Source organism: Raphanus sativus, chromosome 5 (assembly GCF_000801105.2).
Source record: "Raphanus sativus cultivar WK10039 chromosome 5, ASM80110v3, whole genome shotgun sequence".
NCBI lineage: Eukaryota > Viridiplantae > Streptophyta > Magnoliopsida > Brassicales > Brassicaceae > Raphanus > Raphanus sativus.
This window is the reverse complement of record NC_079515.1, coordinates 1,839,005-1,851,060: the sequence shown is the minus strand read 5'-3', so window position 1 is coordinate 1,851,060 and position 12,056 is coordinate 1,839,005. Positions and strand designations below refer to the sequence as shown.

The following is a 12,056-nucleotide window of genomic DNA, read 5'->3' as shown; positions in this document are numbered from 1 at the left end:
GAGAGGGGGATTAAAAAAGATTAGGGAGATATATGAAGAGAAAGTATATGTTTGGGTGGGTTAGTAAAGAGCTTCGTAGTTTAGGGGGGAATAAGTAGGGTCTATGTATCTATAGAGGGTTTTAGGCAGGCAACCCTATTGTATATGTCAACTGTTAAAAACTCAAACCTTAAACCTACAACTTTATGAATTTAAAAAATTCGTTGCATAATTGACACTTGGCCGCTCAAATTGTATTATATTGTCAATAAGTAAGGAATGAAAGGGTCATATATGTAAATAAGATACAGAAGTTTGTTTTATTACATAACAAACTTTGTGTTTCTGAGTTGGCGTCAAGTTCAAAAGACCAAATTGAGATCGAAAGGGGGAATTTAGGGTTTGACAATGGACATGGATAGAAAATCAAGCGACGGCGAGAAAAAGAAGGAATCGTCGATCGAGGCGGAGCCAATGGAAACTTCCACCGGCGTTGACACTTCCTTGCTAGGGAAGCTCAAGTTGGAGGAAACACAAGACCAGGAGGATTCCGGTGAAGAGGAAGTCGACGGAGATGAGGAGGAAGTGGAGGAGGAGGGGGAGGAAGAAGATAGTGATTTCTATTGGGAGAAGGATAGTTTCGATGGGCGGGAATATCATTCCTCTGACAACAGTGAGTACTCGGACGAGGATCTACAGGAAAGAGCACGTTATTACAATCGCACGGTCATCGAAACCAAGGTTAGTAATAATATCATCATCTTCTTTTTTTTTTGTTAATTAAAAAAAGCCATGGGCATGAATAACAGCTAAAGATCACTGCTTTTTGTTTTGTTTTTTTAGGGTTTCTTTAAGTCATCGGGTAAAGTCCCCATGTACCTTTGGTCTGGAATTGTTGTAATCCCGCATCGGGATCTTGAAAAGAAAATGTATGGAGGTATCACCGGTCATGAGTTCATCGGGAACATGGCATCTGAATGTGTTGAAAAACACAACCGAAGAAACAATAAGAATGTGAGGTTCGAGCATTTATTGAGGGCTAATTTCGACCCAGGAGCCAAGACTAAGTACTACATCACCTTTGCTGCAAAAGAATCTGACTATCCTGATGCGCCTCTCGTGGAGTATCAAGCTAAGGTGGTTTGGTCTGCTGGCGTTACTCACCCCATCTTTTGCAGACCCGCTCCACCACCTAAACATGGGTAGAGGATAATGTATAGCTTTTAGTTATCACTCTTTGTTGGACTAGAAGAGAAAATATTAAACATATCATAAGAACCTGCTCTGGATTTCCTCTTATTTGTGATGCAAATATAATTTCTACACTTGATGCAAATGTGGGTTCCGTGGATCACAAGGTCTTTTGTGAAGATCCATTTCAACTGTATTTATTACCTATGGAGCCTTGTCTTCAAACAATGTGGAGTCCCAAGGATTTTCGTCATAACTCACGCTGATTCTCTTTGCATCTATTGTCCTGCCTTTCACAAGATGTGTCTTTCAAATGTGATGATGATATGTTAGTCCAGTTGTGAGAAAGCAAAACAAAAATAATTTTAAACAAAGAAAACAGAAAAAATAATTTATACTCAACTTATTTTCTACACTCTTTCTATATTCTAAAAATGGTTTTTCCTCCAACTTCTACTGACGGTATCATGAAAAGAATAATCTCAATTAATGTTATTTTTTATTTTGAAAATTTAGAAATTTGTATAGACAGTGAAACATTATTTGGCCTTATCTTTTCTTCATGATGATATACAAAACAAAACTTCAAATTGAAGCAAGATTCCTATATTATTTAACACTTGTTTTGATTCCAAAAAAAAATATTCTCTTATTTTTAGCATACTTATATGATACTATATCGTAAACTACAAAACGAAAAGAAAATTTTTGAATGAAGACTGCAAAATAAATTTACACTTACTTACTGAAGACAAAAGCAAAAGCAAACTAGTAGTAAAACTTGCAAGGAAGTGTTTTTCATTCTCCTTCTGAAAATATATAGTAACTTTAATTAGGGGTGGGCGTCCGAATACCCATTCGAATTTTAGATTTCCGGGATCAAAGATTTTAGTTCCATTCGGATATTTTAAAATTTTGATTTATATTCGGTTCGGATCTTTTTGGGTTTAGTTTGGGTTCGGATAACCTATTTAAATTAATTTTAAAATTCATTATATACTTTAAATTTCTCAAAATCTATTAATAAAAAAATATATCACATATAACTTTAAATAACATATGTCAAAATACTTAAAATCAACATCTAAATCTTTTTAGTTTGAATATTTGGATAAAGAATCAATTGATATTTTCAATATTTTTGGTTTGAGTATATTGTAACTAATTTAGACATGTATTTTTGAATATTTTTATATATTTTCAAGTATTTTAGGTAATTTAAAAATATCTTATAGATTTAAATGTTATTAATATACATTAATCAAAAAATAATTAATATATATAGATGTATTTTAACTACAAAACGAAAAGAAAAATTTTGAATGAAGACTGCAAAATAAATTTACACTTACTGACGACAAAAGCAAAAGCTAAACTAGTAGTAAAACTTGCAAGAAAGTGTTTTTCATTATCCTTCTGAAAATATATAGTAACTTTAAATATGGGTGGGCGTTTAGATATCTATTTAGGTTTTAGATTTTTGGGATCAAAGATTTCAATTTCATTCGTTTTTTTATTTTGATTCAGACTCGGTTAGTATCTTTGCGTGCGGGTTCGGTTTAAGTTCGAATAATTTATTTAAATTATTTTTAAAATTTTAAAATTCATTATACTTTAAATTTCTCAAAATCTATTAACAAAACAATATATCACATATAGTTTTGAATAACATATGTCAAAATACTTAAAATCAACATCTAAATTTTTTTAGTTTGAATATTTGGATAAATAATCAATAGATATTTTAAATATTTTTGATTTGAGTATAGTTCAGCTAATTTAGACATGTATTTTTGAATATTTGTATACATTTTCAAGTATTTTATCTAATTTAAAAATATTTTATATATTTAATTTTTTTAATATACATTAATCAAAAGATAGTTAATATATATAAGTGTATAAATTTATTTCAGATATTCGGATGTTCGAAATATTTCGATTCGAATAAGTCGGTTTCGCTCTGCTCTTCAGCTTGCATAGTGGATAAAGCATATCTATTTACAATGATATAATCTTTTTAGTTTATCTTCCAATAGAAAATAGTGAGTTAGTGATCATAATCAATCAGGTTGTCACAAACTCTTTTTTTTGGAACAACGGTTGCCACAAACTCAAAATACTGGAACCCACTAATCAATATTTCGGAGTACAAAAGTGACTACTCTTTTATATAGTTTTTTTTACATGGAGAGTATTGTCAGCTGTCACATTATACAACTCGCTCATAAAACAACATTAGTCACACATCACAAACATGTACAGAAGATTAACAACTACTTAACTTGACATCAATAGGCAATAGCAGTCTACATATATCAGTAGATGCAGACTTAGGATATCGAATTAGATTTAACATCGAACTTGCTGGCTAATTGGAGCTGTTGTGTGGTTCAAAGTTCGGTCATGGGACTAGGCCTCGGCATTTTATCCGGACCCGAAAATTCGACCCGAAACCGACCCGAAAAAACCCGGTCCGGGTAGGAACCGACCCGATCAAATTACCCTATCGGGTCTTGTTGTAGAGGATCCGCGGGTCTTGGACCCGACCCCGAAACCCGGCGGGTACCCGAATTAATAATATAAATTAAATAAAATGAATCAATGGGGAGTCGAAGACGGGTTATTTGTCTACATAGCAAAGGGGTCAGCCACTAGGAGACAACTAACTATTGTTCTATCTCGCATAGTTTAGTATATATACACATTTTAATATAATAAAAACACAAATTTTCAATAAAATGTCAAATATTTTCGGATATATTAATATTTTCAGATTTTTTTTTGTATTTTTAGGTATTTTTAGGTTGAACCCGAACCAACCCGACCCGAACCCGACCCAGAACCAAACCGATAAATTCTAGTTACCCGAATGGGTCCAACTATATAAGACCCGACCCGACCCGGACCCGGTACGACCCGAACCGATCCGGAACCGAAAATTTGAAATTACCCTATCGAGTCCTAAACTCCTAGACCCGAAAGACCCGGACCCGAAAGGACCCGGCCCGAACCCGACCCGACGACCCGAATGCCCAGGCCTACATGGGACTCTTTTAATAAAGTATATTTTAGTATTCGACCGCCAAAAAGTCGTAATTGACATTGGGCCGCTCAAATTGTATCATATTGTCAATATGTAAGAAAGGAAGGGGTGATATGTAAATAAGTTAGAAAGTTTGTTTTATTACATAATAAACTTGTGTCTTGTCTGAGTTGGCGGTCAACTTAAAAAGACCAACAAAAAACAATTTGGGATCGAAAGGGGGAAATTAGGGTTTGACAATCGACATGGATAGAAAATCAAGCGACGGCGAGAAAAGGGAGGAATCGTCGATGGAGACGGAGCCGATGGAAACTTCCACCGGCGTTGACACTTCCTTGCTAGGGAAGCGCAAGTTGGAGGAAACAAAAGACCTGGAGGATGATTCCGGTGAAGAGGCAATGGAGGAGGAGGAAGATGAAGTGGAGGAAGAGGAGGAGGAGGAGGAAGGTAGTGATTTCTATTGGGAGAAGGATAGTTTTTCGATGGCCGGGAATATCATTCTTCTGATGACGACAGTGAGTACTCAGACGAGGATCTACGGGAAAAAGCACGTTATTACTATCGCACGGTCATCGAAACCAAGGTTAGTAATAATATCATCATCTTTTCTTTTTTTGTTAGTTAAAAAAATCTCAAAAGCCATGGCAATAATAACTGCTAAAGATCATTGCTTTTTTTTTATATATTTGGGGTTTTTAGGGTTTCTCTGAGTCATCGAATAAGCTCCCCATGTACCTTTGGTCTGGAATTGGTGTGGTCTCGAAGCGGGATCTTGACACCAGTCGTGAGTTCATCGGGAACATGGTGTCTGAATGTGTTGAAAAACACAACCGAAGAAACAATAAGAATGTGAGGTTCGAGCATTTATTGAGGGCTAATTTCGACCCAGGAGCCAAGACTAAGTACTACATCACCTTTGCTGCAAAAGAAACCGACTCTCCTGATGCGCCTCTCGTGGAGTATCAAGCTAAGGTGGTTTGGTCTGCTGGCATTACTTACCCCATCTTTTGCAGACCCGCTCCACCACCTAAACAGGGGTAATGTATATAGCTTTCAGTTATCACTCTTTGTTGGACTAGAAGAGATATTAAACATATCATAACAATTAAAAACCTGCTATGGATTTTCTCTTATTTGTGATACAAATATAATTTCTACACTTGATGCAAATGTAGGTTCCGTGGATCACAAGGTCTTTTGTGATGATCCATTTCAACTGTATTTATTACCTATGGAGCCTTGTCTTCAAACAATGTGGAGTCCCAAGGATTTTCGTCATAACTCACGCTGATTCTCTTTGCATCTATTGTCCTGCCTTTCACAAGATGTGTCTTTCAAATGTGATGATGATATGTTAGTCCAGTTGTGAGAAAGCAAAACAAAAATAATTTAAAACAAAGAAAACAGAAATAATAATTTATAAGATCAATTTCTTTTAGTAGGGTTTTATACTCGACTTATTTTCTACACTCTTTCTATATTCTAAAAAAATGTTTTTTCCTCCAACTTCTACTAACGGTATCATGAAAAAAAATGATCTCAGTTAATGTTATTTTTTATTTTGAAAATTTAGAAATTTGTATAGACAGTGAAACATTTGGCCTTATCTTTTCTTCATGATGATATAAAAAACAAAACAAAAATGGTTCAAATCGAAGCAAGATTCCTATATTGTTTAACACTTGTTTTCATTCCAAAAAAAAAATCACTCTTATTTTTAACATACAAATATATGATGCTATATCGTAAACTACAAAACGAAAAGAAAAATTTTGAATGAAGACTGCAAAATAAATTTACACTTACTGAAGACAACTCTGCTCCACTTCGTCGTGCAAGAGATATCTAGGTCTGAGGGAATCAGGGTTTCAGACAGCATCATGGGACGGATTATGAACCAGAGATCAAACAAAAACAGAACAGCCGAGGAGGTAGAGGAGGATTACAGAAGGATGGGGCTAGATCTTGTCTCGGGTCTAAACACGGAGCTAAGAAACGTGAAGAAGACGGCAACGATTGATCTTGAAGGACTCGTTAGCTCGGTTTCAAACCTAAGAGACGGCTTAGAGCAGTTGAGGTGTCTAGCGAGCAACGAAGAAAACAGAGCGTTTGTTAGTTCAATGAGCTCGTTCTTGAGATACGGAGAGAGGAGCTTGGAGGAGTTGAGGGAAGACGAGAAGAGGATAATGGAGAGGGTTGGAGAGATCGCTGAGTATTTTCATGGAGACGTGAGAGGAGATGACAAGAACCCGTTGAGGATCTTTGTGATTGTTAGGGATTTTCTTGGGATGTTGGATCAAGTTTGTAGAGAATTGAGGTGTGTTAGGGTTCCCAACAGCCCTAGCCCTTTGGCTCCGTTTCGATGAGCTACTGAACAGAGCTTTAATTGTTTGGTTTCTGTTAGGATTTATTAATGAAGTTGTTTATGATAACAGAGTATAAGAATGTATTGACTTGATTACTTTACGATACAGAGTATCAGAATATATATACAAGAGTAGCTAGGGTATTCTACATAAATACAAGATACATATGTACATAAATAGAAGATATGATTGTATCAATCTTATATCTTGATTGATGCTTAATATCCTCCCTCAAGATGGTGGCACTTTGGTGACTCCAATCTTGCTTGTGAAGGAAGAAAAGGCTGGTCGAGGCAGAGGTTTAGTCATCATATCTGCTAGTTGGTCTTTTGTAGACACATGAACAACTCTAAGAAGACCCGCTTGAACCAAGTTTCTTATGAAATGATAATCCAACGCAACATGCTTCATACGTGAGTGAAAAACAGGGTTGGCACACAAGTATGTGGCTCCCACATTATCACAATAAATGACTGGCGGTTTGAGCTGATGAACACCAAGTTCTCGTAGTAAAGAGTTAATCCACGTGAGCTCAGATGAGGTATTGGCTACAGACCTGTATTCAGCCTCTGTAGATGACCGTGCCACGGACTTCTGTTTCTTTGAAGACCATGAGACTGGATGCTTTCCAAGATACACAATATACCCATTTGTGGAGACAAAATCATCGGAGTCGCCGGCCCAGTCGGCGTCAGAGTAAGCATGGAGAGATAATGTGCTACCTCTTTGAAGAAAAATTCCATTTTCTGATGTTCCAGATAAGTATCTGAGAACTCTCTTCACCGCACTCCAGTGATCCGTGGTCGGCAGATGCATATATTGAGACAGGCGATTGACAGCATACGAAATATCCGGACGAGTGAATGCCAGATATTGTAAGCTCCCAACGACCTTCCTATACTCAGATGGATCAGATAAAGGTGTACCTGACTTAATAGAGAGTTTCGGAGTTGTTGCCATGGGGAGTGGAGACTGCTTTGGACCCGAGCATATTTGTCTTCGTGAGGAGATCAAGAGTGTATTTCTTCTGACTTAGATGAAGACCAGAGGAGGTTCGGCGAGCTTCTATACCAAGGAAGTAGTGAAGCTCTTCATGATCTTTAACGGAAAATCTGGTAGCTAACGAGTCTAATGTGTGACTGATAAGGAGATTGTCATTTCCTGTAATCAGGATGTCATCAACATAGACAAGTAGGTAGACAAGTGATTTACCCTTCTTCAGAATAAAAAGTGACGTATCGGAGACTGAGTTGACGAACCCAGACCTGAGAAGATAGGTTTGAAGCTCAACGTACCAAGCTCGAGGCGCCTGCTTTAGACCGTAAATGGCTTTGCGGAGTTTGCAGACGTGATTGGGTCGATCCTTGTCAACGAAGCCTGGAGGTTGGATCATGTACACTTCATCCGTCAGTGTCCCTTGAAGAAACGCGTTGTTCACATCCAGCTGACGAATGGGCCAGTTGCAGTTGACAGCGACACCTAGAACGACTCGAATGGTGGTAGACTTTACTACCGGACTAAATGTCTCGGTGTAATCTAGTCCGGGTCGCTGATTGTAACCCTTCGCAACGAGTCTGGCTTTGTAACGATTGACGGTACCGTCGGGGTTATATTTGACTGTGAAGATCCAACGACAACCAACAAGTGTGACATTAGGTGGTGGTGGCACGAGATCCCAACTGTGATTTCCGATTTGAGCATTTATTTCTGCAGTCGCTGCTTGTCGCCAGTGATCATGCTGAAGAGCTTGAAGGATAGTTCTTGGCTCTGCGGTTGGAGGAAAGGTAACAGAGAGGAGGTATTTCTTGTTGGGTTTGCTGGTTCCGGTTTTGGCACGAGTGTGCATCGGGTGAGTGTTGGGAGGGTTAGGCGGATTTTGTGGTGGAGGTGGTGGTTGCGACGAAGAAGATGACGATGATGGATTTGGAGAGGAGGTACTTTGGTGGGCTGAGGAAGATGAAGTTTGAGTATTTGGGCCTTGTGTTTGGGTATTTGTTGGTTGTTGGGCTATGGGATTATTTATATTTGGGATTTGGGTTTGGGTATTTGGTGGTGTTGGATGTTGCTGGGCCGTGGGTTGCAGCCCATTTTCAGTTGGAGCAGTGGGCTCAGAGGAGGGAGAAACAGAAGAAGAGATTGAGGTTAGAGGCGATACCTGAGATTGTGTCGGCGACGAGATCGGAGACGACATCGATGAGGAGGATGAGTGGTGAAGATCTGAGTTGGGGGGTCCAGGAGGCGCGGAGGAGGCTGCTGTCGGTATTGAAACATGAGGCGGCCATGGTTGCGACACTGGTTCTTCTGAGACAGAGGTTTTAGAAGTCTTCGCGGTGGTTTTGACCAGATAGAATGGGAACATCTCTTCATCAAATTGGACATGTCTAGAGACATAGAGGCGACGAGATGGTATGTGGTAGCACAGATATGCGCTCTGAGTAGGAGAGTACCCGAGAAAAGCACACAACGCTGACTTGTCTTCAAGTTTGTGTTTGTTATACGGTCTCAACCACGGAAAGCACGCACATCCAAAGACTCGAAGCTTCTGGTAGTTGGGGTCCTTCCCAAATAGCTTCTGAAACGGTGACTGCATAGAGAGTAGGGGTGTTGGTAGGCGATTGATGAGGTAAACGGCTACTGCAAATGCGTAGGGCCAGTAGGACTTAGGGACAGAAGCTTTAGCAAGGAGAGTGAGGCCAGTCTCTACTACATGGCGATGCTTTCTTTCGGACATACCGTTGTGCTCAGGCGTGTGAGGTGGTGATGTGTAGTGAGAGATCCCATTCGTCCTGAAGAACTCTCTCAAGGCAAGAAATTCTCCACCATTGTCTGAGTAGAATGTCCCAATCTTAGTTTGTTGGTTATTTTCGACAAGGTTTTTGAAGGCAATAACAGTTTCTTTTACTTGGGACTTCTTTCGGAGGGGATACAGCCAGGTATATCTGGTATAGTGATCTATAATCACAAGGTAATATTTGTAGTTGTCTAAGGATAGGATGGGAGAGCTCCATAAGTCTGAGAATAGGTACTCAAGAGGACGAGAGGAGGTAATAGTTGATTGATAAAAAGGTAGCTTGTGACTTTTATTGATAAGGCACTCAGTGCAGGACAAAGGTTTTTGAGAAGATGTAAAGAGAGGAAGATGAAAGCTTGAGACAACATTATTTAAAATAGAAGAGGATGGATGGCCTAGGCGTGAATGCCAGGAAGCAAGAGTCGCTTTCGAACTGGGAACAGTGGAGACAGCATGGGCTTGAGGAACCAGCTTCGGCCATTCATACAACTCAGCTCTAGTCCTGCCGGAGACTAATGGGACCCCCGTTCTCAGATCCTTCACCTGAAAGGTTTTGGGGAAAAATTCAACAGAGACACCATTAGAGTTACATAGACGGTAAACTGATAGCAGGTTCTTGTTGATTTTGGGTACATAAAGCACATTATGTAATTGTAAAGAGCGAGTTTGAGTAGGAAGAGATGAGGAACCAGTTTGTTGAATCGGAACAGGGGAGCCATCTGCAACTATCACATCATTGCGTCCATTGTAGGGCTGGTGTAAGGCTAGGTTGTTGAGATCAGAAGTGATATGGTGAGTTGCACCACTATCCAGCAACCAGTTCCCCGCATCATATGGAGAAGCCGCAGTGAAGTTAGCACGAGGATTCCAGGGCATGAACGGAGCAGACTGCATCATCTGATTTCCATTCTGCTGGAAGCTTTGGAGTTGAGCACATCGCTTAGCACTATGGCCTTGAACACCACATATCTGACAGCGCCCAAGGTATGGTCTCGGTCCTCTGTTCTGGTTGTTCTGAGAAGGTGTAGGAGACTGATGCTGTTGCCAGTTGTTGTTTCTTGGACGGTTCTGATTAGTGCGGTAGTGACTGTTGTTAGGTCGGTGCTGAACGGCATTGGCGGTAACTGGTGCTGGGGAGAGACTCGCATCCGGAGCAGAGAGAAGCCTAGCTTCATGATTAAGAAGCCTCTCATGAAGTTCAGTAATGGAAGGTGGCACATCTCGTCCTTCCACTTGATCAACAACAGTTTTGTAATCTTCAGGAAGACCTTCAAGGATGATGTCAATCTGGTCCTCGTGGTCAACAGCTTTTCCCAAGATGGCCAATTGATCAAGACGTGTGGTAATGCCTTGCAGGTAGACATCAATGGTCTTGGCTTCCTTCTTCCAGCCTTTGAGCTGAGTCTTTAGCTGCTTGATATGCCCACGACTGGGTTTAGCATACGTTGCAGCAAGGGTGGTCCAGACTTCGGTGGCACTCGTCGTACGGGAGACCAGCGGCTGGAGAGCAGGGGATATAGCACCAATGAGAGCGCTATATATGAGGCGATCTTGTCTCTTCCATAAGGTGAAAGCAGGGTTCACTGAGATCTGATCACCAGTGGTAAGAGTCGCAGCAGGTACGGTGAGAGATCCGTCAAGATGACCAACAAGATCATAGCCATCAAGCAAGGCATGGATCTGTAGACTCCACATCATGTAGTTGGTGGAGTTAAGCTTGGTCACACTGGCCATGTTAATGGCAAGGAGGTTGGGGGTGGTGGCGTTAATGGCTTGCGTAGCAAAGAGAGGAGAAGAGGATTCGGTGCTCATGTTTGGTTTGTGAAAAAGAAATTTTTTTTTTTTTTTTTTTAAATTGGAACGTAGGCTCTTGATACCATATAAGAATGTATTGACTTGATTACTTTACGATACAGAGTATCAGAATATATATACAAGAGTAGCTAGGGTATTCTACATAAATACAAGATACATATGTACATAAATAGAAGATATGATTGTATCAATCTTATATCTTGATTGATGCTTAATACAGAGAGTAATGTGGTTATGCATGGATTTGTATATATGTATCATATGCTTAAATCTTGATTAAAAAGAATATTTCTTGACTTCGGTATTTTTTTGTTTTGTTTCTTTTGTTTAAATAAAAAAATTATGTGTGTGTTTGAAATTATAATAATCTTCGAATGATCCTAATTCTTTTATGTTCCATCATTATGTTCCTCACATAATTAATCATGAACTCCATAATGATTGTTTCAAAAAAAAAAAGAACTCTATAATGATTTTGATAAAGGTCTAGTGTTTAAAAAAAGCTAGATTTTGATTCGCGATTTTAAGCGCAGGTTTTACTTTGAATTGTAAACAAATTTTGTGAATTAGTGTTTTGGAATTGGTGTATATTATTATGTTACAAAGTCATTAGATCAAAGAAGGGCATTTGTTTAAAATTATATAATTTATAAATTAGTTTAGATGAGATTTTGTATGTACACTCTTATATAACTCATTTTAGGCATGGACATAATCAAATCCGGATTCATAGCAAATTACATAATTTGATTTTTTTTCTTCCACCTGCGGTCTCTGACCGATTATGGGCCCTACCCAAGACCCAATTGGGTATCCAAAGAACTTGAAATGTTTGTGTATATAATTATATTTGGGTATTTCAGATATA

The 12,056-nt window shown here is 39.0% G+C and overlaps 2 protein-coding genes across 3 annotated transcripts; both read left to right on the top strand.

Annotated features, from left to right (window-relative positions):
- Positions 1-314: 314 nt before the first annotated feature.
- Positions 315-1,426, top strand: LOC108857904 (uncharacterized). The gene is made up of 2 exons (XM_056986175.1): positions 315-720; positions 823-1,426. Exons 1-2 carry the CDS (start codon positions 388-390, stop codon positions 1,183-1,185), a joined length of 696 nt encoding a protein of 231 aa, XP_056842155.1. The 5' UTR covers positions 315-387; the 3' UTR covers positions 1,186-1,426.
- A 2,961-nt stretch (positions 1,427-4,387) lies between these two features.
- On the top strand, positions 4,388-5,654 carry LOC108862882 (uncharacterized). Of its 2 annotated transcripts, XR_008934373.1 has the most exons (3): positions 4,388-4,799; positions 4,916-5,253; positions 5,392-5,654. XR_008934373.1 is itself a non-coding variant. In XM_056986176.1 (2 exons), the coding sequence occupies exons 1-2, from the start codon at positions 4,462-4,464 to the stop codon at positions 5,067-5,069; spliced, it is 492 nt and encodes a 163-aa protein (XP_056842156.1). In that variant the 5' UTR covers positions 4,388-4,461; the 3' UTR covers positions 5,070-5,401. The 2 variants fall into 2 exon arrangements, 1 of the variants encoding a protein (XP_056842156.1); XM_056986176.1 differs by having other exon boundaries at positions 4,916-5,401.
- The last annotated feature ends 6,402 nt before the right edge of the window (positions 5,655-12,056 follow it).